The 26,049-nt window shown below is 53.7% G+C and overlaps 1 protein-coding gene and 1 long non-coding RNA gene across 2 annotated transcripts; both read right to left on the bottom strand.

The window, feature by feature from the left end:
* Nucleotides 1-238: 238 nt before the first annotated feature.
* Nucleotides 239-10,645, bottom strand: RNF44 (ring finger protein 44). Its single transcript, XM_077757268.1, has 11 exons — nucleotides 9,874-10,645; nucleotides 5,015-5,166; nucleotides 4,617-4,806; nucleotides 4,048-4,214; nucleotides 3,457-3,631; nucleotides 3,197-3,358; nucleotides 3,044-3,113; nucleotides 2,670-2,815; nucleotides 2,460-2,581; nucleotides 2,244-2,343; nucleotides 239-2,041 (listed from the first exon to the last, which is right to left on the bottom strand). The coding sequence occupies exons 2-11, from the start codon at nucleotides 5,119-5,121 to the stop codon at nucleotides 1,979-1,981; spliced, it is 1,302 nt and encodes a 433-aa protein (XP_077613394.1). The 5' UTR covers nucleotides 5,122-5,166; nucleotides 9,874-10,645; the 3' UTR covers nucleotides 239-1,978.
* Nucleotides 10,646-11,704: 1,059 nt separating this feature from the next.
* Nucleotides 11,705-15,283, bottom strand: LOC144225962 (uncharacterized). Its single transcript, XR_013333485.1, has 2 exons — nucleotides 14,790-15,283; nucleotides 11,705-14,670 (listed from the first exon to the last, which is right to left on the bottom strand). It is a non-coding gene; the product is annotated as an uncharacterized LOC144225962 (long non-coding RNA).
* Nucleotides 15,284-26,049: the final 10,766 nt, after the last annotated feature.

Raw genomic sequence — 26,049 nt, 5'->3', positions numbered from 1 at the left:
TTTTTATATATATATGTAATTATATATATATATATAATTATGCATATATATATATATAAAACCTTTCTAACACAGAACACAGGTGCTGGGCCCAGCCAGGGCTGGGGGATGGTGCCCACTGTCATGCCTAGGCCAGAAGTTGGTAAATAAAAGAGTAAACAATGACAAGCCCCCACCACAGGAAATCATTGGTAACATGGCATCTATAGCAAGGTCGGCAAATCACAAACATCCTAAATAATTGTTTATAAATCTTTTTTTAATGATTTTTTTTAAATGTTGTGTCCCCCTCCCCCCCATTAGCTGCTCGTTGGAATCACTGCTGCAGCCGACACACAATCCGTGAGCCTGTTTCCGCCTGCCCCAGGAACCTTAAGGATTCTGAAAACCTTTTGTTGGGGTAGGAAAGGGAGGGGGGTTTGGAGAAGGTGGTTCTCTGTGTAAAATACGTGGGGTTTCAACACTGCTATAAATATAGAAACGTCACCTGGAGTTATATACAGTAAGACTTTGGGTTCTCCATGGGGGTGGGGCCAGGCTGATGGGGCCCCATGGCAGGCTGAGGGGAGGCAGGGAGCCAGGGCCGCTGCGGGGAGAACGAGGGTGGTTGGAGCATCCCTGAGGCAGCAGGCGCCAGGGGCTGCCTGCTAGGATGTGCCGGCCCCACACGCGGTTCGTTCGGGGGGCAGCAACCCCAGCTGGGGGTAGGACAGGAAAGGAACGGAACCAGGGAGGGAGAAGGTGGGAGCTCAGCCAGACCCTACAGGGGGCCTCCTCCAGACCTTGGAGGGCAGGGCTCAGGCTGGGAGGGGGCCCCTGGAGGTGGGATCCACGCCCTCCCTGGTCCCTGTCCTCCTGGGACTTCCTTGGAGGAGACCTGCCCAGTCAGGTGGGAGACAGGCCCTGGCTAGAGGGAGAAATGCCCTGAAAAGCGTACGGTCCCGGTAGGCTCTGGGGACGTGTGCAGTACAGTGCATGGCAGTTATCAGCTGAGCACAGACCACCCCCCAACCCCACCCATGACCGCCGGCCGCCCAGCCCTGCCCCAGCCGCACACATGCATGCAGACCAGGCGGCACCACCAGACCATTCCTGGCCCCCTGGGCACTTGGTCCTGGTTGGTCCCTATATCCCCCCATTAAATCAAAAGAAAACAAATTGTTTAAAAGTCCACACCCCCAAATCCTACACGCAATTTTGGGCCAAATGAATAAACAAAAACTGCTGCTCCTCACGTTCATGCAAAACAACAGAGAGGGGAGACTGGGCAGGGTCTGGCCCCCATCACTGCCAGGGAGAGTGGCCACCGGAAACATAGGTCACTCTCCCCTGCGTGGCCCAGGCCCCATCAGGATACGTGCCACCTCAGCTCAGGGCCTGTCTCCCATCTGGTCAGGAGGCTGGCTCTGATGCCCTCCAGCCTGAGGGTGACGGTACTTGAAGGAGCCAGACCCACCCCTCACAGCAGACTGCGTGGGGCTGGCTACCTGAATCTGTCTGGGGTCAAGGCAGGAGGACCCAGGCCTGGGGCTCAGGAAATGGCCTCATGCCACCATGTGTCCACACGCCTGTCAGTGCCACCCAGTCAGATGGCACACCATTTCAGTGCGAGAGACCAGGCAGCCTGGAATGGAGCCCCCTCTGCCTACCCTGGGGGCAGGGATGGACTCCTGGCTCCCAGGGCTGGCAGGAAAGGAGACGGACTGGAGAGCAAACAGGGGGGAGACTGAGTTAGGGACACTCAGGCAGCTCCGTGGTGGGTGGACTGGCAGGCAGATTGGGGCAGGAGTCTTTGGAGCTTGGCAAATGCAGGGGCTTATTGCAGGGGCTTCTCTCGGGGCTGACCCTGGCACCAGCTCTGGAGATGCAGGTGGGAATGACGGGGCAGGCCTGGGCCACTCCCTCCCCGTCCTCCTCAGGTCCCCCCAGCCCGAGCTTCCAGAGCTTCGGGCAGGGTTATCCTGGGCGGCTGTGGGCCTCACTCAGCCTCCCTGGGCACCTCGGAGGCGTCGGCCCGGCAAATGGGACACGTCCGGTTGGCCTGGGGGAGCAGCCACACATCAGGCTCTACTCTTGCCTGTCCCCTACTCACCTCAGCTAGGTCTATTCTACTTCTAGGACTTGACCCCTGAACAGAGCCTGAACTTCTGGATGATGACAAGGATAAAGGGAGAGCCCTCTAAGGCCCACCCACCTCCCCCACCACGTGAGGAATACCCAGGATCCAGCCTGGGCTGCGTTACCTTTAACCACTTGTCGACACACTTGGTGTGGAACTCATGGTTGCAGGGGAGGACTCGGAGCAGCTGCCGCGCCTCGAAGTCACTGAAGCAGACGACACATCTGGAAGGTGGGCACAGAGTGTTACCTCCACAGTAATAGCAGAGGGAGGCTCACTACATAGCACAAGATCCCCTGGAGGAAGGGGTCCCCCAGAGGGAGATGGGCACAGTACTCACAGTGTCTGCTCTGACTGATGGCTGTCTGGGTTAAAGCGGTACGATGGCAGCTGCTCGATGTCCGCTTTGGTGAGGCCTCGGGGCTTGGCATCTCCTAGCCGCTCTGCCAAGTTCAGGAGGGCCTGGATACAGAGAGGAGGGTAGGGTCATTAGTGCTCAAGGCCGGAGGTCCCCCAAACTCCTACCTCCCAGGACAGTGCTCCACGGGACCTCATAGTTCTCCATCTCCACATCATCCACGTCCAGATCCAGGCTGATGGTGGGCCCCATTGCTGTTGGTGACATTGGCAGCATCGAGCTAGGGGAGACAGGTGTGGGGGACCCAGGGTCAAGGTCAGTAGGTGTAGGGGGTGCAGAGCTGCTCCCGACTCCCTCCGTGAAACAAAGCCCAGAGCCCTGCACCATTCACACCAGGACTCCAGTGTTTGTCCCAGGACATTGTAGGAGAGCAAGGAACCCAGCTGGTGAGTGCTGAGAGTATGTGTGGTTTGGTGGGAATGCCAGATGGCTGTAGAGGCCCTTGGTACCTCATGGGGCTATGTTTGGATGCAACAACTGGAGGCCCCAGGAGACCAGAGCACCATGGCTCTGGAGCAGATGTGCTGGNAGATCTCTCTGGGTGCTCAGTCTCCGTGGCATCATGTGGGAATATGGCTGTGAGAGGGGTGCCAGGTACAGGTCAGCCCAGTGGGCCTGTCTCCTGATCACCCTAGAGTCTCAGTGGAGGTGGTACTTACCACACCAAAGGATAGCTCCTGGTGCAGTGGATCATGGGGCAGGTAGTGCAGGGGCATGGATGGGGACAGGGCTGGGCCTGGGGCAGAGGCGGAGTAGGTGAAGCTCCCCAGGGGATGCTGGTCCCCCCGCAGGTCCACATCATTGTCAAGCCGCTGCAGGGGCTGGAAGAGGCAGGGGTGGGTCAGCCAGAGTGAGTAACAAGGGAAGCCCCACCCCCCATGCCATCCCCTGTGGCATCAAACCCACTGCCCAGACTCACCATACGTGGATGCTGGGCCTGCAGCGATACAAACTGCCCAAGAGGTGCCATGTGGGCAGGCTGAGGGTGTGGGGCTGGCGGTGGGGGGTGCAGGATGTAGTGGTCACTGGAGATGAGGTGGGGGTAGGCCTGATAGGGCACAGGGAGCTGCTGCATGGTACATGCCTGGATCAGCTGTCAAGAAAGGGAGGGGGGCTGTAGAAGGTTCTTCTAGGCTCTGGGTTGGGGCTATGCTTGCGCTGAGAACCAGTAGCCATTCCATTCATTGAGAGGTCCCCACAGAAGCCCTATGGACCATCCCATCCCTGTCAGAGGCCACTTAGGCAGGATGCTACACTCTTAAGACCGTTAGTTAACAATTCCATACCTAAAGGCATGCACTGGGGTGCAGGAAGGTTCCTGAACCCCCAGGTGCTCTCTAACTGTATGTGAGCACACACACACTTTTCTGGACAGGGGTGGGGCCCGGAACTGGGTAGGTGCTCTGACAGCCTCAATGGGTGTCATCAGCTCAGCTTGCTTCTACTGCTGGTCTGTGTCTGGGACTTTCAGGTGGGGGGGGGAGGGGTAGGAGGGGGAGGCANNNTCGGCGGGGGTGGGAGGCAGCAGAGGGGGTAGTGCTGCCCGCTGAACATCACGGAGCATGCTGGGAGCTGCTGGGCACTGCAGCCAGGGATGTGTTGGCCTGTAGGCAAGGGGAAGCCTTGGGTCGTCACTGTGGTGACTGTGTAGGACAGAGGGATGGGTCCCTGGTGCACCTGTGGGTAGAGAGAAACCCAAGAGCTGTAGGGGGGATCCTGCCCATACTGCTACCCCGAAATGAGAAAGCCTTGCTGGGCCAGCTCCCTTCCCTGCTCTAGCTGGGGCCTACCGAGGTACAGACCTGGCCATCCCCCTGCCTCAAGCCCTAAATGTCAGAGAGAACCCTCTGGGACACCTGGGAGGGGCTTCCAGCTCAAACACTCATCCACTGTGTAGTCCCAAAGAAGGCCCTTCCCTTCTCTGGGCCTCAATTTACCAGCCTGTAAAACAAGACTAATAATGCATCACTGAACATGCAACGAGTTTAGCAAAGTGCAATCACGGCTCTGCTACCTCTGGTCCTCAGACAGGGGAGGGGCCAGCAGGGTGGGGAAACAGGTGACTGGTGTTCTGCCTACCTGCTCGTGGAGATCAACCATGAACGGGCTCTGTTGAGAGGCTGGATGCAGCATTCGGGGGCTCCTGCCGGCAGGAGCCGAGGCTCGGTGCTCCTCTACAGGGAGGTGTGGTGGTCGGGACGGTGGCTGCTGGGAGGGTAAGCGCTCATCCTGGGCAGGCAGGCTGGCCAGGGGGCCCTCGCGGCCGGGGCTGCACCACAGAGAGGAGGCCCCAGTAGGACTGAGGGGAGTCACTCATTCAGAGAGCATGGAGAGAAGCCAAGGTCACTACCCACTGGGGAAGGAAGACAGCTCAGGGCCCTATGCCCCACTCTCCCAGCTCCTATTCCCCAACCCAAGCTGACAGCCCCAGCACCAGGGAGCTCTAGGCTCTGCAGGACTAGGAGGTTCCTTCCTACCTTCCCCGGAGCTGGCCCGGGGCACTGCTGGGTCCTACAGAGAATTGCCGCTGACCCACAGGGGCAGAGGGTGGCCACCTAGTCACTGCCAGAGCCCATGGTCGCATCAGGGGTGGCACAGGGATGGAGGGGCTGGGCCTGGGCTCACAACCCTAGGAGGCAAACAGATAAACAAACTGAGGCACAAAGAAGTCCAGTCACTTGCCCCATTAGGGACTGCAGAGACAGAATCAAATCTCAGGAGTCCAATTCCAGGGGCCATCACACCCTGTGGTACACATCTAGTGTGTACTCTGGGTCTAGCCCTCTTCTTGGCACTGGGGTTCAGGGATGACAGATCAGGGACAGGGAGCCCAGGCCTCAGTTTCCTGCTCTATAAAATGGGGTCCAGTTCTCCTTCAGGGTTGTGGTGAGTTCAGAGGGCTGGCCAGCATGCCTCCCTCTGGGTGGGGTTCCCAGGGCACCCTGTCCTGTTGTGGGGGGGGGTCTACAACTTCAACCTCCAGGAAGCTGGGGTTCCTGGGAGGGCACTCCAGCTTCCTCCTTTCTAGAGGGGTGGCTCAGGGTTGATTCGAATCAGGCTTCTCCTTCCATTATTGCCAGGGAAGAGGTTCTGACCTGGTTCCTGACCTCAGGGGCTCCAAATTCAAGTTAGTTTTCTTTCTTTCCATAACCAGCTCCTGCAGTGTCTACCCACATGTGACTTTATTTACTCTTCAAGGAAGGCACTGTCAGCTCTATTTCACGAGAGAGAAAACTGAGGCTCAAAGAGAGGAAGAGATTTGTCCAAGTGTCAAAGCTGGGAGGTGAGCTGGCCCCAAGCCCCGCACTGCACCCTGCTGCCAGCAGCGAGTGGTCCAGGCCAAGGGCTTCACAGGAGGTGATGAAGGAAGTGGCCAGTGGTAGATGGGTGGGTCTGGCATAGAGCCAAGGCCTTGCTCTAGGGGCCCAACACAACCCTCAAGTGGAGGTGGGGCTTGCTGAGAAAAAAGGGGAACTGAGAACCTAAAGGAGGAAGTTGGGTGGGAATGGGGTGGGGCAGGTCTCCTCTCAGGTAGGAGCTGGGGATCCAAGTGGGATAAGCTGGGGGGGCCACCATTTATTCACTCCAGACATTGGGATGAGGCCCTGGCAGAGAGAATGCTAGAACCTATCAGGTCCTGCAAAGTCAGAAGGTGCATCAAATAGGACTAGGACCAGCCCTTTGCTGTTCCTGCCACAGGGAGGCCCCCCCTAACCACCCCTTCTCCATCTGACAAAACTCCTAAACATCCCGATACCCAGCTTTTGGTGCTGCCTCCCTCTTGACACAGCTAGAGAACCAGTGTACCACTTACCCTCAACACTTAGCTCCTTCCTGCCAACAGTGGCAAGAACATTTCCTCTGTGCTAAGCTTTATAAGCCTGGGCCCTAAATCCAAAAAACCAGCCTGCAGGGGAAGCTTTCCATTTGCAAGGGCAGCGCCTGGCCAAGGCCACAGCCACGAAGTGTAAGAGCTGGAATTCACACTTCTCCCATCTAACTTGAGCTCTGGCACTTGGCAGAAAGGCACCAGCTTGTGTGCAGCACTGATCTGGTAAACGTACGCTAGAAAACCAATTACACAGGTCCAAGGCCATGGTCCGGCAGCAGTGAATGAAGGCCACTGCTACCTGATGATCATCCCTACCTGATGATTAAAAATTGGGAGATTACAGGGGCGCCTGGGTGGTTCAGTCGGTTAAGCCTCCAACTTCGGTTCAGGTCATGATCTCACAGTTTGTAAGTACAAGCCCCATATAAAGCTACCCTTCCTCTCTGCCCTTCCCCCGCTCACACACATGCATGCTCTTTTTTTCTTTCTTTCAAAAATAAATAAAACTCAAAATCTTTAAAAAAGAAAGTGTTCTGTATTACTACTGACTGATTTCATTTCAAAGAGATTCATAAGCTTGTTTCAAGTTTCATTTTGTAGCACTTAAAAATGCAACAACTTAGGGGGCACCTGGGTGGCTCAGTCGGGTAGGCATCCGACTTGAGTTCAGGTCATGATCTCGCAGTTGGTGAGTTTGAACCCCACGTTGGGCTCTGTGCTGACAGCTCAGAGCCTACAGCCTGCTTTGGATTCTGTGTCTCCCTCTTTCTCTGCCCCTCCCCATCCCTCAAAAATAAAGAGTAAAAAAAATTTTTTTTTAATTGGGAGATTATATAAAAACCTGGCCTTCCCTGAAAGGAAAAAAAAAGGCAGAAAATCTGGTCCTTTTAGGCCCTCATTTCTGGTTGGCCCCCTCACTCAGATCATGAGCTTTCCCTCTAGACCACGCAAGGCCCATTCCCTACCAGCCCACCATAGGTAACGAGGTTTGTAACTGCACCCTGTGGGCCAAGTGCACATCCTTATGCAGCCTTCCTGATTCTTGCTGACAATCCAGCCTAGCAAACAAAGGCCAAGAGAGACTCAGAGTAAACTCCCCAAATATCTGAAACAATAAACTCCTAGGCTACTCCAGACATTCTAGATCTTTGGAGGGTTGGGGAACAAGGACACCTATATTTTCTACCAAAATCACCAGCGGTTTCTACAACACGGCCAGGTTTGGGAACCTGTGCTCTAACGGACCTCAGAGATCTTGGGAGCCCACAGCCCTGCTGATGAGGAATATTAACAGTAATAACTATGACACTTCTCATGTGTCATCTTGAGTCCTCACAGCAACCCTCATAAGGAAGGACACTGAGGCTCTGAGAGGTGAGGTCCAAGGCCTGTCAGCCAGAGTTGTGAGTACACTGGGACACGGTCTAGGCAGTGGCTTCAATGGTTCCTCTTGTGTCAGGCTGCCTTGCTGAAGTCTGGGGGGTGTGGGTGCCACAGCAGCCCGGGCACATGGGAATCTTCTCTGTGGCCAGCCCCTTCAAAAATACCCATTCCTTAGGAAAGGTAAGTGGCAAGGAGTGCGAAACCAGACCAACAGACAGAAGGGCCTCCAGCTGTAGATTGTGGTACCAAAGGTGAAAGTGTCAACCCTTGCATTCTTACACGGTACCAGAGTAAGACTTCTGGCCAGAGTCTTGGACACGTCGCTTCCCCTCTCTGAGCCTCAGCTCCTTCACCTGTAAAATGGGAATAGCCCAATAACCACCTCCCAGTGGACTGGCAAGGACTGCTCAAAGGCAGAGGTGATTTGCAGAGCTCAGGTGTGAATGATCACTATCAGAAATTGAGAGGCTGACCTCCACTCTAGCACACAAACAGAAATCCGATGCCACTTCAAGCTCTCCAAGTGTTAGCTGGGAAATGTGCCTCTTTAGGGGGAAAAAAACCCCAGCTGGCATGTGAGGGGTCCCTGGTTCTTGAAGTCCTACTAAGAACACAGGTTGCACAGAGAGGACACACCCACTTCACAGTTGAGGAAACTGAGACCCAGAGAAAGGAAGTAACTTACTCTAGAGCTCACAAGGCTAAAGAAACAGAACTAGTCTTGCCCGGCTGGCCCCCTAGACCCAGATTCCCCCAACTCCTGACTCATTAGCATCAGTAACCTGAATAACCACCTAATCCCAAATCTCAATTCCAGTCCCTAAAGGGGATCTCAAGAGTTTCCTGTTTCAGGCACCCATGACTAACCCTATTGTGGTGAAGCAAAAGAGGCCCAGAGATGGAGCTAGACACTTGCTCAAGGTCAAACAGCAAGGGTGGCCAGGTAACCATCCTCAATTTCTCTGCTTTTCCATAGTCCTGTGCCGTGCTCTCTTAAGGTCTGGATAAATAGGTCTTGAGGGTCCCATCCCTAAATCCAATCTTACCTGGAAGGAGGCACCACACTTCGCATCCACCCCTTCCCCCAGGAGGCAGCCAAATCCCTGCTTCCAGGGCCCCAAGCGGCTATCCCAGTCCTAGTCTAGGGAGCCTCTGCCAAGTCATTTGCCCCTGGGGGATGTTTGCCTGAACAGGGGCTGTTTAGCTGTTAAGCAAAGTCAGCCCCTGAGAGCATGAATATATTCAGGCAGGATGAGAAAAGCGGCCCCCACCCCAAGGGGTAGGCTAGGTCACCACAGCCAGGTGGACAAGGAGAGCTCTCCAACCTGTGCTGCCTGGAGGTAGCTGAGGGCAGGACCATCAGGCTCGGAGCTAGGAGTCCTTGGCTAGCCCAGGTTCCCTAGATGACCTTGATCAAGGAAATCTCTCTGCTTCTGTGAGCCTCAGTTGTCACAGCTGTGAAATGGGGGTGGAACTCTCCCCTTCTTAGAATGCCCAAATAAAGCCAGAAGAAGCAAGACGCAAGAAACCAGGTGGTCACATTAGCGGGGGTGGAAAACAGTGTTCTGGGGGGCCCGCCCCTCCTCAACGCGGACCAGATGCAGGTTGCGGGGCTTTGGGGAGCTTCCTCAGCCTCCCCTACCAGAGGATGGTGGGGTCCGAGGTGCAGACACCCGCCCACAGAGGGGTCCCCCACGTCCTCCTCTCACTCCTTTGTGCCGCGCTCAGAAGGACGTGGGGGGCGGGAGGCCAGACTGCGGCGTTGGGGCCAGAGCGCTGTGACTTTAAGAGCCGAGGATCCCGGACCATGTGCTCGGCGTGAGACAAAAGCAACAACAAAGGAAGTGGCGGTGGCAGGGGGAGGGGGCGGCTCCTTCCTCTCCAACCGCAGCACTCAGCCTCCGGAGAAGGGAGACTCGACCTGGCTATCGGAGGCTGCGGGAGGGGGTGGTGGTGGTAGTGGTGGAAATCCTCCCTGATTCTAGAGGGCTCGCCATCCCCCTCTGGACCGCCGTGATTAACCCCTGCAGAGCCAGCTAGATCACAGACCCCAGCCTCAGGGGAGGGGGCAGGAGTTCCAGGGATGCGGAAATAGGGAGTTGGGGATTGGCCCCTACTCACCTTCGGCCGCAAAGCAAAACGTTGACTCCTTTGTTCCCGATCTAGGACGGCCAAGCTGGGCAGGGGGAGGGGGGCTGCCTGGACCCTTTAAGAGCCCCCGCCCTGCGGAACAATGTGCTCCCCTCCCCACCCCCCGGTCCGGGGGCAGTCCAGCTCCTTCCGGGGCCCTTTCTTTGTTGTCGGTCTGCCGGCGTCTGACTCGCGAGGCCCACGCGCGGTCTGCCTCTCTCAGCTCAGGCCCTCCGGGAGCGGGAGGCGGCGCAGGATGCAGCCGGGTTTGCGCAGCTGCAGGCGGCTGGCCCTTTAAGAACTGTCCGCGGCGGCAGCGGAATGTAATAAGCCCCACATTTGATTCACAACATTCGAAGCGGCGGGGTCGCGCGCCGGGCGGGAGGGGGCCTCGCGGGGGCGCGCCGGGAGGTTCCAGCAAACAGTAGCCGGCTGCTGCCCGCGGCAGCCCCGCCAAGAGCTCCGCCCCGCGGGAGCTACGAGAGCCAATCACTTGCGGCGACGCGGCACGTGATTAATAGGACGCCATCTTGGAAGGCAATTTTCTTTAAAACCTCCTTCTTGCCCCCACCTTCGCACTTAAAGTGACCGCAGTCACCAAGGCAAGGGGCGGGGCCACATGGCCTGAGCTAAAGATGGGAGACCCCGGGTTGGGCAAGGCCAACCGGCTGCAACTCGAACTTGCTATGCAAACTCTCGAACCTTTCGCGCCTCTGAGCCTCAGTTTCCCTGCAGGAGAAAGGAGTCCCGCTAGGAAAGCCGCAGCACGGACTTACTGTGTCATGGTCTTCTCTTCCAGGACGGGGCGCCGCCTGAGACAGTGAAGTGCAATGGGACTGACCTTCGCCGGGGCAGGAGCGGCCTCTTAAACCAGCCCGAGAGGGTTAGGAAGGCTCTAACAGCCTTGGGTCGGCTACCTCCCCGGAGATGACGTCAGCCCCAAGAGCTGCCGCGCCGCGATGACATCATGGCCTGGCCGCCCTACATCTTGTTTATACTACGCGGCAGCTTTAAAAAGCTGGGACGGCCTGGGTTGCCCAACGGACCAATAGTGGGCAGCCCATGCAAACGAGCTAACGCCTGTGAGGCAGGGCGATTGGTCCAGCGTGCGCTGACGCCACAGAGACATTTAACCGCCCCGCCCCCAGCGTGGCCCGGGAAAGGGGCGGGGAACAGTTTGAAGCTTGAGCTTCAGTTGTCCCGCACTCTTGTCGCTTTTAGCGCGTGTCTATGGGAGCTTGGTCTCCCCTACGGAGGGCTCCCTGCTTAAGGGTATTGGGGAACTAAACCCAGTGGAGTCTTCAGTTTCCCACTGTACTCCTCAGCAGCGAGGAGACGGAGGGATGACTGCATTTTACAGATGGGTAAAGAGGATCAAGGGGGGTGTCACTCACCCCAGGTCACACCGCTAGGAAGTGTGGCTGAACAGATATCTGAATTAAAACCAAAGCTGAGCTAGGTTCTCTTTTGCCTAATAATACTGGGGCAGACATTCTACAAAGTGGGGTATTACCTCCACATTGATTATTTAAGAATAGAAGTCAGTAATACTCTATCCCAGAGCTAGGCACAGGCCGAGAAGAATGATGCATGCATCTAACCAATAAATGGACTCTTCTGCATGGGGCTGCATTTTCTATGCTTCTTTGGTGTACTTTATAATCCCAAATTTAAAAATAAAAATGGAAAGCAATTTCCTGAACAGTATGTAACAGTATGTATCAATTTTTCTGAAGGAAATATATATCTTCATAGAATATTTCTGTAAGGATATACAGGAACTAACAATTGTCCTCAGGGAGAACTGGAAGACAGTACCGGGTCAGGAGGACACACTTTTTATTGTATATGCTTGTGTACATTTTCTGTCTTTATAAAACCCTGTACAATCTGGGGGGTGGATGAAATACGGTATGGGGGTTAAAGAGTACACTTTTCATGATGAAAAAATAATAAAAAGGAAAGAAAAAAACCCATACAATAGCACCTATAGAAAGTTGTACGGAAAATTACTGTAAAAGTATGTTTTAAGTCTTTTAAGGCATTAAAACCTCTGTTCCCTTAGAGTCAGAAAATCCCCTTTCAGGAAAGGTATCCAATGGAAACAATCCAGAAGGAAGTTTTGGGAGCAGAGATGCTTATCCAAGTGTTGTTTAGACCAGCAACAATCTGTTAAAGCACCGTGGATGTGCAGCCAGCAATGCAATGACTGAAGATGGTATCCAGGGATGGTCTGCAGATGCCTAAGCACAGGAGATCAAGTTCATGATGCAGTCAGTACTATAGATGTGACCTGCCAAACTCTATCCTTCAGTTAAAACTAGGTGTGCTTGAGAATGAATGGGAATGTACACGGTTATACCTTTCTCTTAGCAACTTATCACCAACTCTTCCTTCTCCTATATCCCTTCCAACCTTTTATTTTTCCCACTGTGTAAAAGCAATTAGAAAATCCTTCCCTCTCTGGAAGATGCTACATTGTTAAAACCACCCCCCTGCTTGCCTCTGTAGGGACAGAAAGTGCAATGGCTCCCTGCTGCCTGCCGTTTGGGCTATAATTAACAAACTTCCCCCACCCTTTCAGGCTCACCTCTCTCCAGTCCTTCTCCCACAACCATGATGCTGGGTGCACCTGCTGACCTTCCCTGCCTGAGATACCCTCTCTCTCCCTTTCTACCAATCTATTCCTCTTCTCTGTCCTTGGGGCTCTGTTCTCATCTCACCTCTTACAGGAAGCTCTGGGGTCTCCAGTTTGTACTGAACTCCCTCATCTCTGAACTCAGGGCTAGACCTACACTAACCCTCACTTCATACTGTTTAATGTGCACATAGCCCTGTCAATCATCTCGCTTCATGTCTCCATAATCCACCCCCACCCCCGGGGCCTAAGGGATTCAGAATTTTTAAATGCATGATCACCCAGTCTTCACTGGAAGGCCTTATTTTATGGGTGAGGATCCAGAGGCCTAAGGAGTGAAATGACCTGCACAAGGCCACAGTTAGAACAGCGAGGTCACTCCTGCACCCTCAGAAAGCATTCACCCACAATCTAGTCATGTACCTCAAAACTACTAAACCTCTGACTATACAATGCTACTTAAAACATCATCACCCCTTACCTCTGGCAAAATCCTGCTCAACCTTTGAATTCAGCTCAAAGGTTGCCTCCTCGGAGCCTCCCTGCCCCGTCTCCTGCCAGTCAGCTGCCTTGGCTTCCTCAATACACAGCAAGATTGCTATCACACTGCATCACAACAGCAGAAGCTATCTCCAGGGGACTGCTCTCCCACCCCAGCAGGGTCTGGCTCACACTGGGTGGCAGATGCCTAAGGAAGGGGCTCTGGGTTTGACTCTTACTTCTGATGCTACAGGGCCAGGAGAACCCCGCCCTGTCTTCTCTCAGGCATGACTCTCTCACTGCCCTGAAAAGCCCTCAGCAAATTCCCACAGCCCCTCAGGGTTCCCCCAGGGCCAGAGGCCAGTAACACATCTCCTCCTGATCTGAAAAACCTTCCTGGGCACACGCAGAATCACTCTGGGGGAAGTGGGAAGGAGGCTCAATTTTACCATTTTCCAGAGAAGCCACGAGTTGGCTTTCCTGTAAAATCCCCGCCCTCAGGTTAACCCGCAGGTCTTGTGCTCTGGAACCCCAATGTGGCGATGTGGGCTGCACACCTGTGTGCCTCATTCTCATCGCTCCACCCGACTCTACCCCTGCGCACTTTAAGACAGGTTCTGTTTTCATCTCACAGCTGACGAAAGTGGCTCAGGAAGTGCCTCTCCTTGCCTCACATCCGGGAAGTGTGGCCCAGAGGCTCCAGAAGCCACAGGTCGGGGTGGGGGACTCACTCTTACCCAAGTATCTGCAGTGAGGTTCTGTGGAGAAATTGGAGTTCTAGGCTCTCCTGCCCAGTCTAAGCTTGTCCCATCCTGATCATCTTTTCATTGGTCCAATGACCTAAGAGCTGGGTGCCAGCATTTTACAGATAGGAAATGGGTGAGGGGGTAGGACTCAAGGGGCAAACCTGGGGATCACATTCTAATCTCACATCGGAACCAATACAAATGCCAAAACGGAGTCCCCAAAGGTTTGGTCAATAGTCAAAGCACAGATGTCCCAAGGCAAGAGTAGACTATGGAGGCGCAAAGACCGGTGGACGAGCAGCAGAGGATTCAAATCCTAGTGCCTCCAAGTGCAAAGCACTAGATGTTAAACTCCACCTGCCACCCCCAAGCCTCCTCTTCAGATGCGAGGGATTCCGCTTTGGCAGGAAGAAGCGGGGAGCCCCCACCCCCACCCCACAAGAGCTTGGACAGCTGGCTGCTTCCATTCCTTCCTCAGGGTCAGAAAGCACCACACTCCTTTCTTCTAAGACCCCTCAAATCCTCCTCCCGACACAGGGCTCAACAGCCTTCCCAGGCGAAGCCTGCAGAACACAGAGAGGGAGGGTCACCAGGGACACGAAGCACAGCCTGGTAGAGCCAGTTCTGGACGCAGACATCCCAGCTGCCACAGATCATCACAGATCTGAGCCCAGGGCCGCCCAACCCAGGGTGGGGACTGACGGTCTCCCCGCCAAGTCCTCTCTGCTCAGGGCATGCCTGAACACATCACCCTCACATCTGAGCTCCAAGCTTTGGCTCCCTGCAAAAGAAGTGTTTGTGCACATGGCAGGAGGTTGGGATGTCTGTAAAGGTAGTCCTAGATCTGGGGCTCAGGTCAGTGGTTACTTTGGCTCCGGCTTTGACTTGAATCAGTTATTTGGCTTCTCTCCACCTCAGTCTTATCTGTAAAATCAGAACAGCAACACTAGTGACAGCTGACGTTTACTAAGCACTCATTGGGCACCACTGGTATTCATCTACTACAGGCTACTGAGGACAGGCACACAATGGTGGTTACATACCTGTGAACACCTGTGAAGCCAACCTGTCTGGGCTTGGAACCTGGCTCTGCCTCTTATTAGGTCTGTGAGCTTGAGGAAGTCACCACCTCTTTGAGGTTCTGTCTGGCCAGGTGTAAAACGGTGGCGGGAGGACCTCAGTGAGTCAATAGTGGCTCTAAGTGTGCATCTTCAGCGGTACCGGCCCAACTTCCGGAGTCTGAGTCTGCACTTGAATGCATGAGCTTTGTGGGTGCGGGGTTGGAAGGGGCTCACCTTTCTGACTCCCTTCCCCCTGCACCCCCGGTCACTGTGACTCCCAGGGTCTGCAGAGATGGGCGCAGATAGTATCACATCGTTCAGAGATGAAAACTGGGGCTGCAGGAGGGCAGGCACCTGGCAAACCCAGGGAGATGAGTCCAACCGAATTCCCCAGTTTCCCTCCATCTTCTATTTCTTCCCTACTGAGGGCCAGCTTCCTACCGTCGTCCTGCCCACACTGACGCCCCGAACCCCCCTCGCCCCCACCAGCTCGACTCGAGCTTAGTGATCCTCAGGCAGCGGAAGCTCTGTGACTCTGGGCAAGACACAGACCCTCTCTGGACCCCTGGGCGTTCTGACATCCTGAAAGCTGTAACGACGGCGCTGCGGTGCAGTGGTCTGTTCCTAGGACCCGCAGCCGTTCCAGGCCTGCCCTAGGGCAGCCCTGGCTCCCCAGCGGGTGGCACAAGGAGCGCTAGTGAAATGTTTGGGACCGACGTTACGGAGCCAAACAACTGCCGCGACTCCTGAACTCTCGCCCCCTACTGCCAGGGGCCCTGCTGAAGCCGGAACCCGCCAGTGGAGTAGGGGGAGATCGGGTCACGTGCGAGGCGCAGGGCACGCTGCGACTTGTAGTTCCCAGGGGGTCCTCGAACTAGGACACTTGGACCTAGCGGGTAGACTGATGAGCGGAGCAACTCTGGCTCCGGGTCCCGGGACAGCGAGCTCCGGCCCTGCAGGCGCAGGCAGAGGCCACCCTTGAAGTCCCAGCGCTACTCTGTCAGCCCGCTGCCGCCCCCTATCGCTCCGACCTCGCTGGCCTCGCGCCTGGGGCGCTCGGCGCAGGGTCCGGGCCAGGCGTTACCTGGGGCCGCGGCTGGGCTCCACCCCAACCGGGCGGCCGGCGAGTCGCTCCCCGCTGCAGCCCGGGGTCCCGGTCCCTCTGCGGCCCGAGAGCCTCCTGCCACGGCCNGGGGGGGGTGTGGAGGCGGGGCGTCTCTAGGCCACGCCCCTCGGCGTCCAGCGGCAAAGGGCGTGCAAGGGCGAAGCGCCCAAGGCCTGGCCTCCCAGCCTCGCGCTTACTGCCTGAGTGACCTTAGATGAGTGACGGGCTCTGTCTCCTCGTATGTGAAATGGGGAAGATAACACGACAACGTTGCCGCTCAAAGAACCTTCGCTTCCCTTCGCTTCAGCCTCGGATTGAAGGGGGCAGGGTCCGTATACAAAGAGTAAAGACTGGGGTCAGCAGATCTTGGTTTCCCGCTTTGGGTCATTCTCTGAGCCTGTTTTCTCGTCTTCGAACTGGGAGCGTTTCTTATACCTCTTTCGGGAGGTTAGGGGACTCCAGTGACCACAGGATGCATATGCCCATCTCTGGAGCCAGCCTGGAGCCGAGCGCGGCAGCTACCTGCTCAGGTCCGGCACTCCCCGGGAGCGACAAGCCCATCCTTGTCGCCCCGCATCGCATCCGTGGGTGCTTTAGACTGGCGAGCACTACAACCCCCAGCTTGCCCCGCCCCCGCTGGGTCGTGCCTGTGGTTGTAGCCCCTGCAGACCTCAGAGGCTGCCCCAGGAGGTCCCCTTTTCTCTGCCCAGGTTTCGGCTTCTCTAACCAGCTGCCTGGAGACCGACTTATTTTTTTAAGTTTCCATCTGTTACCATGTGCGAAGCAGTATTCTAAGTGCTTACCGTGAATCACCTTGATTATTCCTTAAAGTCTAACAACTCAGTGAGGGAAAAATATTACCCTGCTTTATAGATTTGAAAACTGAGCTATTAGTGAGGGGAGGAGATTTTGCTAGGAGGTCCAAGATTTCTACTCAGCCCTGACACCTAGAGCCTGCTTTCTGCCTTACTCTGGTTCGTCCTTCAACAAACATGTTTCTCCCTTCTCCTAGCTCTTCCTTTCTTCACAACAAAATCTACATTAAGGCCTAATTTAGAATATATTTTACAGACATACAGTAAAATGCACAAATCTTATGTGTATAGCTTACTATAGTTGAATTTTTCATAAATGTACGCCTCTGTATAACTAAAACACTGATCGAGATCTAGAACATTTTCATCACTCTGGAAAGTTCCCTCTGGCCCCCTCCACTTCATCTTCATTTCCCTCCGTACATACCTGTTCATCTGGTTCCTGTCACTGTAAATTAGTTATATGTGTTTAGAGCTTTAGGTTAGTGGAATAACTGACTCTAAATGTTGCCCCCTTTCAGAGGTTATGGGATTGAGATTCTATGTATTAATCTGATCCTTCCCCACCCGCCAGCTTTATTAAATATATGTGACATACGACATTGTGTTAGTTCAAGGTGTACGATGTGATGATTTGAAACATGTGTATAATGACATTGGGTTGCACGACATACAACTTGTATAAGTTCAAGATGTAAAATATAGGGATGCCTGGGTGGCTCAGTCGGTTAAGCATCCAACTTCAGCCAGGTCATGATCTTGCGGTTCGTGGGTTCGAGCCCCACATCGGGCTCTGCGCTGACAGCTCAGAGCCTGGAGCCTGCTTCGGGTGCTGTATCTCCCTCTCTCTACTCCTTCCTTACGCTCTGTCTCTCTCTCTCAAAAATAAACAAACATATAAAAAAATTTTTTAAAGATGTGCAATATAGCACTACACCACTACATTGTGTAAGTTCAAGGTGTACAATATGATGATTTGATACATGTATACATTGCAAAATGTTACCATAATAACCTTAGCTGACACATCCTTCACCTCACATAATTATCATTTTGTTGTTGTTAGAATGAGAACATTAAAGCTCTACTCTCTCTGATAGCAGCTTTCAAGGATAAGATACAGTATTGGTATCTGTAGTCACCATGCTATATGTTAGATCCCAGAATTTACTCATCTTTTTAAAAAAAATTTTTTAATGTTTATTTATTTTTGAGAGAGAGAGAGAGAGCACGAGTGGAGGGTGGGGCAGAGAGAGAACAGAGGATATGAGGCAAGCTCTGTGCTGACATCAGAGAGCCTGATGTGGAGCTTGAACCCAGAACCACGAGATCATGACCTGAGACCTGAAGTCAGAAGCTCAACTGACTGAGCCACCCAGGGGCCCCTCCTTTTTTTTTTTTTTTTTAATGGCTGAATAATATTTTACTGTGGATACGCCACATCTTCTTTATCCATTCATCCGTTGATGGACACTAGATTATTTCCATGGCTCAGCCACTGTGAATAATACTGCTGTGAACATGGTGATGGCTTTAAACCACTGAATAGTATATTCCACTATATAAATGTACAATTGTTTTTGAAAACCAATCTTCTGAACGAATGGCCTCTGAGTTCTAGCCTTGTTCTTGAAGTTCCCCCAAGGGCAGGCTCTTTCTGGAGTGGGGTTTTATATACACTATTCCCTCTGCCTGGGCTTTCCTTCCTCTTGGCCTGGCCCAGTCTGCTGTCATACAGATTGTATTTCTGTGGGGCAGGGGTGCCCAGTCCCCTCCAACTCTGCTGGTGCCCAGAACCAAGAACAGCGCCTGGCATGAAGGGAATGTTCAATCCCTGTCTGTTGAATGAACACTGATGTGGCGTGCGGGTGGGGGGCCACATGGGCCATGTGACATCGAGTCACCTTCCTAGGGGGACCAGAGGCATTATGTTCCATCTCAGAGCTCCACTAACTTGACTGAAAGGAAACAGCCACATGATTATTTTACTTCCCCTTATTTTCCTGATGTGGAAGCTGAGGTTGAGAGAGGGAGGGTGGCTTCCCTCAGGTCACACAGCCAGGAAAGGGAGAGCTGGAATGTGAACCCAGGTTGGTTTGGCTGCTATACACTCATGTGTGCTGATAGTGGGGAGCGGTTGGAAGAGCCTGAGAGAAAGCTCTGGAGGAGCTGTCTCACAGCACACATAGGAAGCAGGATCTGGTTCTCTCAGAAGGTAGACCCAGTGGAAGTGGTCAGGGCAGCTCTCAACTCAATGACACATACATAGCTGGGGTCATGGAGTGGAGGCCATGTAAGAAGGTGAGCTCCCCATTCCTGGAGGTGTGCAAGCCATGGCAGAACAGCCACTTGGAAAGGATGCTTTAGAGCAAATATGTGCCCTGGAAAGGGGCTCCAGGGTCTGGGGTTGGGGAGGAGTTAGTTTCTTGGGTCCCAAATTCTTTCTAGCATTGGGGGCTGTGGGTTTCTGACACCAAGGGGCTGTTCTTGGGCTGGCTCCTCTGCTGTCGAACAGAACAATGAAGGGATTTTGTACTCTGCAAAGCCATGGGCAACGTGGAGGGAAGATTGGGAAGTTGAGGAGGGATTGAACACATTCACAGCAAAGAGCCGCTCTTAGCTCTGGCTCTCCAAGTCAACCTGTGAAGCTGTACGGTGGCGGGAAGGGATGGGGGTGGTGTAGGGTATCCCCACGTGGCAGATGAAGAAGGGGCCCCTCAGAGAGGAGTGACTTGCCCAGTGTCACCCAGTTAGTCAGAGGCGAGTGAGGACTGGATTTCAACTTGATCAATTTCTGAGCACACAGTGGGTGCACTCAGTAGGCTGCCCGCAAAGACAGGCAATGAGAAAGTTTTCTGAACAAAATATTTAAAAAGCACACGCTTAGAACAGTGGCCGGGAAGGAACCCTGATGTGTATCTGAATTGCTATCTCATGTGCACATTTCTCTATCACTTGTTCTTGTGCTAAGTGCTTTGCTATATTACCTGATTAATCTTTTTTTTTTTTTTAATGGGAATGAGTAACACAAGTGGGAAAGCTTATTAAAGCAAAAAGTACACTCTTCAGTTACGAGAGCGAGCGAGTTCAAGAGAGAGAGAGAAGAGAGCTGCACCCACTTGATTAATCTTTATAATAAACCTTTGAGTTGAGCTCTGCTGTGGCACGCATATGAGGACATTGAGGCTCAAGGAGATGCCCAAGGCCCCCAGCTGGTAAGCGGTGGGCAGGTGGTTAGAACCCAAGTCATCTGCATCCTGGCCTCTTAGCTCCACTTTCTGACTGGCTGCCCACCTTTCCCTGAAGCTGACCCTGGGCCTAGGGCTATTACTCTGACCTGGAGTTTCACAGCCCGGGCTCAGGGAAATTCACGCTGCACAGTGTGCAGGCATACGGGTGCCACTTGAGAAGGGCAGGGCACCATTTGATCACACCGGGATCATGCAGATGCCGTCCAAAGGTCTGGCAGGCTAGGACATGCCCTCATGTCCTATGGCAGTGACTCAGAGCTGTTGGTCCCAGGAGTCAGAGCAGGGACGGGGAGCAGGGGCTTGGGTCCGGGGTGTGCCCTACCTGGAGCTGGCCAGAGAGAGACAGGCTGGCCCCCTTGGTCTGGGGCAGGCCTGGAGCCCAGGGTACCGGGGGGAGCAGCCTGCCTTCCTTCTTAGTAGTTAGGCCACCGCAATCTCACCACATTGTAATGAAAACTAACATGCATTGAGGCTTTACCCTGTGTCGGACACTGTGCCCGGGACTTTAAATGCATGACTCCATTTCATCCTCCCCACCGCCTTCTGAGAGAGGCTTCATACAGTACCCGTGATTCACAGACAAGGGAGCTGGGGCTTAGAGACATGATATCATTTGCCTCGTCACAACGGAACCCAGTCGTGCTGCTCCTGAGCGCCATCTCTTAACAACCACCTTCTAATAGTCATGTCAAGTGGTGTCTGCCTCCTGCAGCATCTGCTTCTTGGAGACACACAAGAGTTCTCGGGTGTCAGACCTCAGATCACCATGGCTCCCAGATCCTGACAATTGCTCTCTCTAGCCCCTAGCCCTCCCCCAAGAGGTGTGTGTGTGTGTGTGTGTGTGTGTGTGTGTGTGTGTGTTTAGTGGTTGGATGCTGGACTTAATGGATCCTGTTTTCCTTTTTGCTTTGCCTGGGGAGAAGCTCAGAACTCAATTCATGACCCGCCTCTGACAAGTAACCAGAACTTCAAGGCAAATATTTACATATTTTATGGATTCTATTCAAGCCTGTATTCTCCTTGTTTTTCCTGTACCTTTTCCCTTCGTCCTGGTTTCTTCACCTTTTTAAGCTTATAGCATATGTTTTCTTTCCATTTTTTGTTTTTATAGTGCTGAAATATACCTAACATAAAATTCACTATCTGGGTGCCTTGGAGGTTCAGTTAAGTGCCTGACTCTTGATCTCAGCTCAGGTCTTAATCTCAGAGTCGTGAGTTCAAGCCCAGTGTTGGGCTCCACGCTTAGTGGGAAACTTACTTTTTTTTTTTTTAAAGCAAAGCTTTTCTTTTTTTAATGTTTTATTTATTTCTAGGAGAGAGAGAGACAGCGTGAGCAGTGGAGGGCCAGAGAGAGAGGGAGTCACAGACTGAAACAGGCTCCAGGCTCTGAGCTGGCAGTCAGCACAGAGCCTGACCCGGGGCTCGAACCCATGAACCGCGAGATCATGACCTAAGCGAAAGTCGGACGCTTAACCGACTAAGCCACCCAGGCGCCCCATGGGAAACTTACTTTTAAAAAAATTCACTACCTTAACAATTTTCAAGTGTACAATTCAGAAGTATTAAGTACTTTTATAAAGCTGAGCAGCCATCACAACCATCCATCTCCAGAACTCATTTAACATTTTTCTAATTATTTTTTTTGATAGAGCACACAAGCAGGCGAGGGACAGAGGGAGAGCGAGGGAGAGAAAATCCCAAGCACGCTCCCCACTGTCAGTATGGAGCCCAACTGGGTGTTCAAACTCACGACCTGTGAGATCATGACCCGAGCCGAAACCAACACTCAGACCCTTAACTGACTGAGCTCCCAGGTGCCCCCAGAACTCATTTAATCTTGCAAAACTGCAGCTCCATACTCAGCAAACAACTTCTCATTCCTCTTCTCGCCAGCCCCTACTGACCACAATTCTACTTTTTGTTCTTATGAATTTGATTACTGTAGAAACGTCACGTAAGTGGGATCATATACTATTTTATTTGTTCTTCTGTCACTGGCTTATTTCCCTCAGCACAATGTTCACATCCATGTTGTAGCATGTGTAATAATTTCCTTCCTTTTTAAGGTTGAGGTAACACTCCCCTGTGTGTATGTACCACATTTTTTTTATCCATTCATCTGTCAATGGACACTGGGTTGTTTCCACATTTTACCTAATGCAAATAAGGATGCTATGAACATGGTTATACACAAAGCAGGTATACTTTGATAATCCTTTTGTTTTGTTTTCTTATTTTTAAAATTTTTTTAAATGTTTTTTATTTATTTCTGAGAGAGAGAGACAGCATGAGCAGGGGAGGGTCAGAGAGAGAGGGAAACACAGAATCTGAAAGAGGCTCCAGGCTCTGAGCTAGCTGTCAGCACAGAGCCCAATGCAGGGCTCAAACTCACGAACCATGAGATCATGATCTGAGCCGAGGTCGGATGCTTAACCGACTGAGCCACCCAGGCGCCCCTTCTTTTTCTTTTTCTTTTAATTATAGCTGGCGCCCTTTCTTATTCTTTTTCTTTTAAATGTAGTTGCCCTTTTATTTTTTTAAGGGTTTTTTTTTTTGGTTTTATTTTTGTTTTGTTTTGTTTTGACAGAAAGAGAGTGTGAGAGCGTGAGCTGGGGAGGGGCAGAGAGAGAGAGAGGGAAGCACAGAATCTGAAGCAGGCTCCAGGCTCCGAGCTGTCAGCACGGAGCCTGAAGTGGGGCTTGAACTCACAAACCGTGAGATCATGACCTGGGCCGAAGTCGGACACTTTAACCAACTGAGCCACCCAGGCGCCTCTGATAATCTATTTTGAATTTGGGAGGTGGGGTAGGGAACAAACATCCCTGGTAAAGTGCCTGACATACAGTAGCAATCTGACCTCTATCTATTGTGTCAGGTCAGATCCCTGTCCAAAAGGAGAGGGTCACCATAGAAGAGGCCGGTGATCCTTAGTGGGGGTCCCCTTTCTCCTGTGTCAACACAGGGATGGTTGGGCTTGCGTGGCTGGAGGGGGAATAGGGGGCTCAGACCGTGCTGGGAGGCCACAGCACCTAGATGGTATTTAGCACCAGCCTGGGGGTGGATGAGTCCCTGGGGAAGGGTAGATCCCCTTTGAGGGACTCAGTGAAGGGGAATATTAGCAACAGTAGGCAGGAGAGTACATTACCCAAGTTGAAGGTTGCCCTCACTCTCCTCTGAAAACCTCACAGATGTCCACTGAAGTTTCCATATTTGCTTGCTTATTAGTTTCTTCTCCTGGCCTAACTACTCTCATCTTCTCCACAGGCCTCCTGTCACCAAGGCCTCTTAGAGCCGGGGGCAGGGGGGGGGATGGGGGGCCTAGGCATCACCTTCTGATTGTCAGCTGTCACCCTCTCCACCTCCTGCCTGCCCCAGGTCTAGGCCTGGTTCCCAGGCCCTCCGAGCTGTGGGGTTCCACCAGGCTCTCTCTCCCGAGGCCTGAGCCTCCTGTCCTGGGAGTACTGGGCTGGTCACCTCAGTCCTGCCCTCCTGCCCCCTTGCTAGCCAACGTCAGCTCCTGTTGAGGAGTCTGTTTCATCCTTCTCATCCTGGGAGGTGTGGTCTCCGGCAGGTTAATGATTGCACAAGGGAGGAGGAGATGGTGCCAAAGTCTGCCGGCCACACTGTGGCAGGCCCCAGACGGCGCCCACTGCTGCCCATCTGCCGCCCCCACGGCCCCTTCTGGGGCACAGGTAGGGACTGCACAATGTGGCTGCAACAGGGCCGGGGGGGCTCCTGGCCAGGGGTAGGGACGGAGTGAGGTTGTTGGGGCCAAGGAGAGCTCTGTGGTTCCCCCCCTGCTGGGTGGGAGCCCTGGACAGAGGGGTGAGCACTCATTCTGGGTTGGGTGGATCTGGAGCTGAGTGAATCCCAGTCTGACTGCCAGGCCTCAGTTGCTTCTCAGTGTGGGGCTAATAATACCTATTCCCCGGAGCTGACGGCGCCTCGGATGTGAGACTCCTTGGATAATTTGACCCACTGAGGTTTCTCACGGGACAGAAGGGAGGCAGTTCCCTTAGGAAAATGCATTAATCTGCCTGGGCCTCTTTCACAAGAAGCTCAAATGGGGTAAAGACAGAGTGGCTGAGCTGGAGGGCTCCATGGCTCCAGGAGAAAGAGTGGGGCTCCGACCCCAATGGCTTGGGTTCAGATCCCAGCTCCGTCCTGACTTTGGGTGGGCTCTGTAACTCTTCTGGACCTCATCTGTAGAATCAGGATGGTGAGAATGCAGGAAGGCAGCTGGAGAGCCTCTGAAGCCCAGTTAGTTTCTGGGGTTAGTGATGGATTTGAGTGCCACCCCTCCAGGACTAGCAAGTGTCTGGCCGGGCCGAACTGCAGGTCGGGCCCCAGCTCTGGCTCATTCCAGGCCTGGTGTGCCAGGTAGAGACTCATCTGAGAGTCAGGGCCAGGCTGGGCCTTCTCCCTGGGGTCAGCGCTGCAGGGTTGGGGTCCCAGACACCAGCCTGGTCTCAGGGAACATTGGGATCAGACTGATGGCAACTAGTCTATGCTTCTTAACCCCACCCCATTTCTCAGGAGGGGAACTGAAGCTCAGAGGAGGTTAAGGGCTTGCCTGAGGGTGGGGGGCACAGTGAGTAAGTGAAATTCTGGAATCTAAACCAGGGCCATTTGACTCCATGTCTGTCTGCCACTGATGCAGCTGGGGTGATGGGCACAGAAGGGGCCCTTGGCAGAGAGCTCAGTGCTCTTGGGGTCCACATCTTTGCACCAGGGCTCCCTGGCTGGGCTGGTGTCTGCCTTGTGGGTGTAGATAGGGCCCCATGGAGTCAAATGGAGCCCAGACCAAGGCTCCCTCAAGGACTCCTGGATTTGGAGCTAGTCTGGGTCTAACGCTCTGTCACATGCTCTTGGACATCCCTCTCTGGGCTTCTCTGAGCCTCCGTTTTCTCACCATACCCTGAACGATCATTCCTACAGTTGAGGCTCAGCTGTGAGAAGGAAACCGTGGAAGCAAAAGTATGCTGTGAGCTAGAGGTAGCAGTGGCCACGCTGGCCGTGTCAGCTCTTTGGGGGCCTGTGGGTGACGAGGGCCACCAGCCTCTCTGGCCTTCCTGGAGGTCCTGGGCAGATCTGGGGACCTCACCCCATCTGGGAGACAGTCTGGGTGCCCTGAGCAGTCGGGAGCTGTGGCTGGTGCCTCCTCCCACTGGGATCAAGGAGCCGGTGTTTCCCAGGTGAGGGTGAGGGTGTTTCCTCCATGCGGTGGGCTGGGGGGGCCTCCCAGGGGACCTACACATCTCATGTGGCCAGTAGAGGTTCAGAAGCTCCCTCATTCACTTCTTTTTTGACATCACTCCTTCAAGGAGTACTTTTTGAGAGGCAGGAAAGTGTGGGGAGAAGGAAGCTGGAATTTCTAGAACATAGATCATCCCAGTTTTTAGAATGTAAACTGAGAGGTAGAAAGGAGTCTCTGGGTGTGGCTGCGTGGTACTGGGGCTGGGAAGAGACTGCCTCCTTCATGCCCAGGCTGCTCAGTGCGGCAGAGGCCCAGGGCAGCCCGGCACTGCGGAGACCCTGGGGGATTGGCACCGTAGAGGCTGGGGGGGCCCGCCAGGACACTGTCAAGGCCTCGCCCCTGGCCCAGCCCACAGGCAACTCTGTTCACTTTGTGTTCATTTGCAATTGCTCTATCCCTTTTCCCTGCTGGGAGACCAGAAACTCAGGGGCCGGAGGAGGGCCCGCCAGAGCCTACACATGGCTTTGCACCTGACCTGGCCTTAGAGGATGGAGGGAATTTGCACAAATGCAGAAGGCATGGAAGGTGGTCTGGGCGAGGGGACAGCATATGCAAATGCCCAGAGGGAGGAAATTAGAGGGTGTGGATGGAGAGCAGGAGTGGTCAGTGCCACTGGACCACAGGAGGGGGGAGGGGACCAGCTTGTGTGGGACGAGAAACCCGGGACCTGTGAGGCTCAGCCTGCCAGGCCGAGGGGGAGGAAGTGTGTCCCGCAGCCAGGGTCATGGGGAGGCTTGTGCTCGGGAGAAGCTGTGCCCAGAGAGCAGGGAGGCTCATTGGCAGGGCGGGTTCATTCTTGTTCCTTGTCCAGCTC

This window comes from Crocuta crocuta, unplaced genomic scaffold (genome assembly GCF_008692635.1).
Source record: "Crocuta crocuta isolate KB4526 unplaced genomic scaffold, BGI_CrCroc_1.0 scaffold131, whole genome shotgun sequence".
Classification (NCBI taxonomy): Eukaryota; Metazoa; Chordata; class Mammalia; order Carnivora; family Hyaenidae; genus Crocuta; species Crocuta crocuta.
The sequence above is the reverse complement of the archived record's forward strand: the minus strand, read 5'-3'. Positions and strand labels throughout refer to the sequence as shown.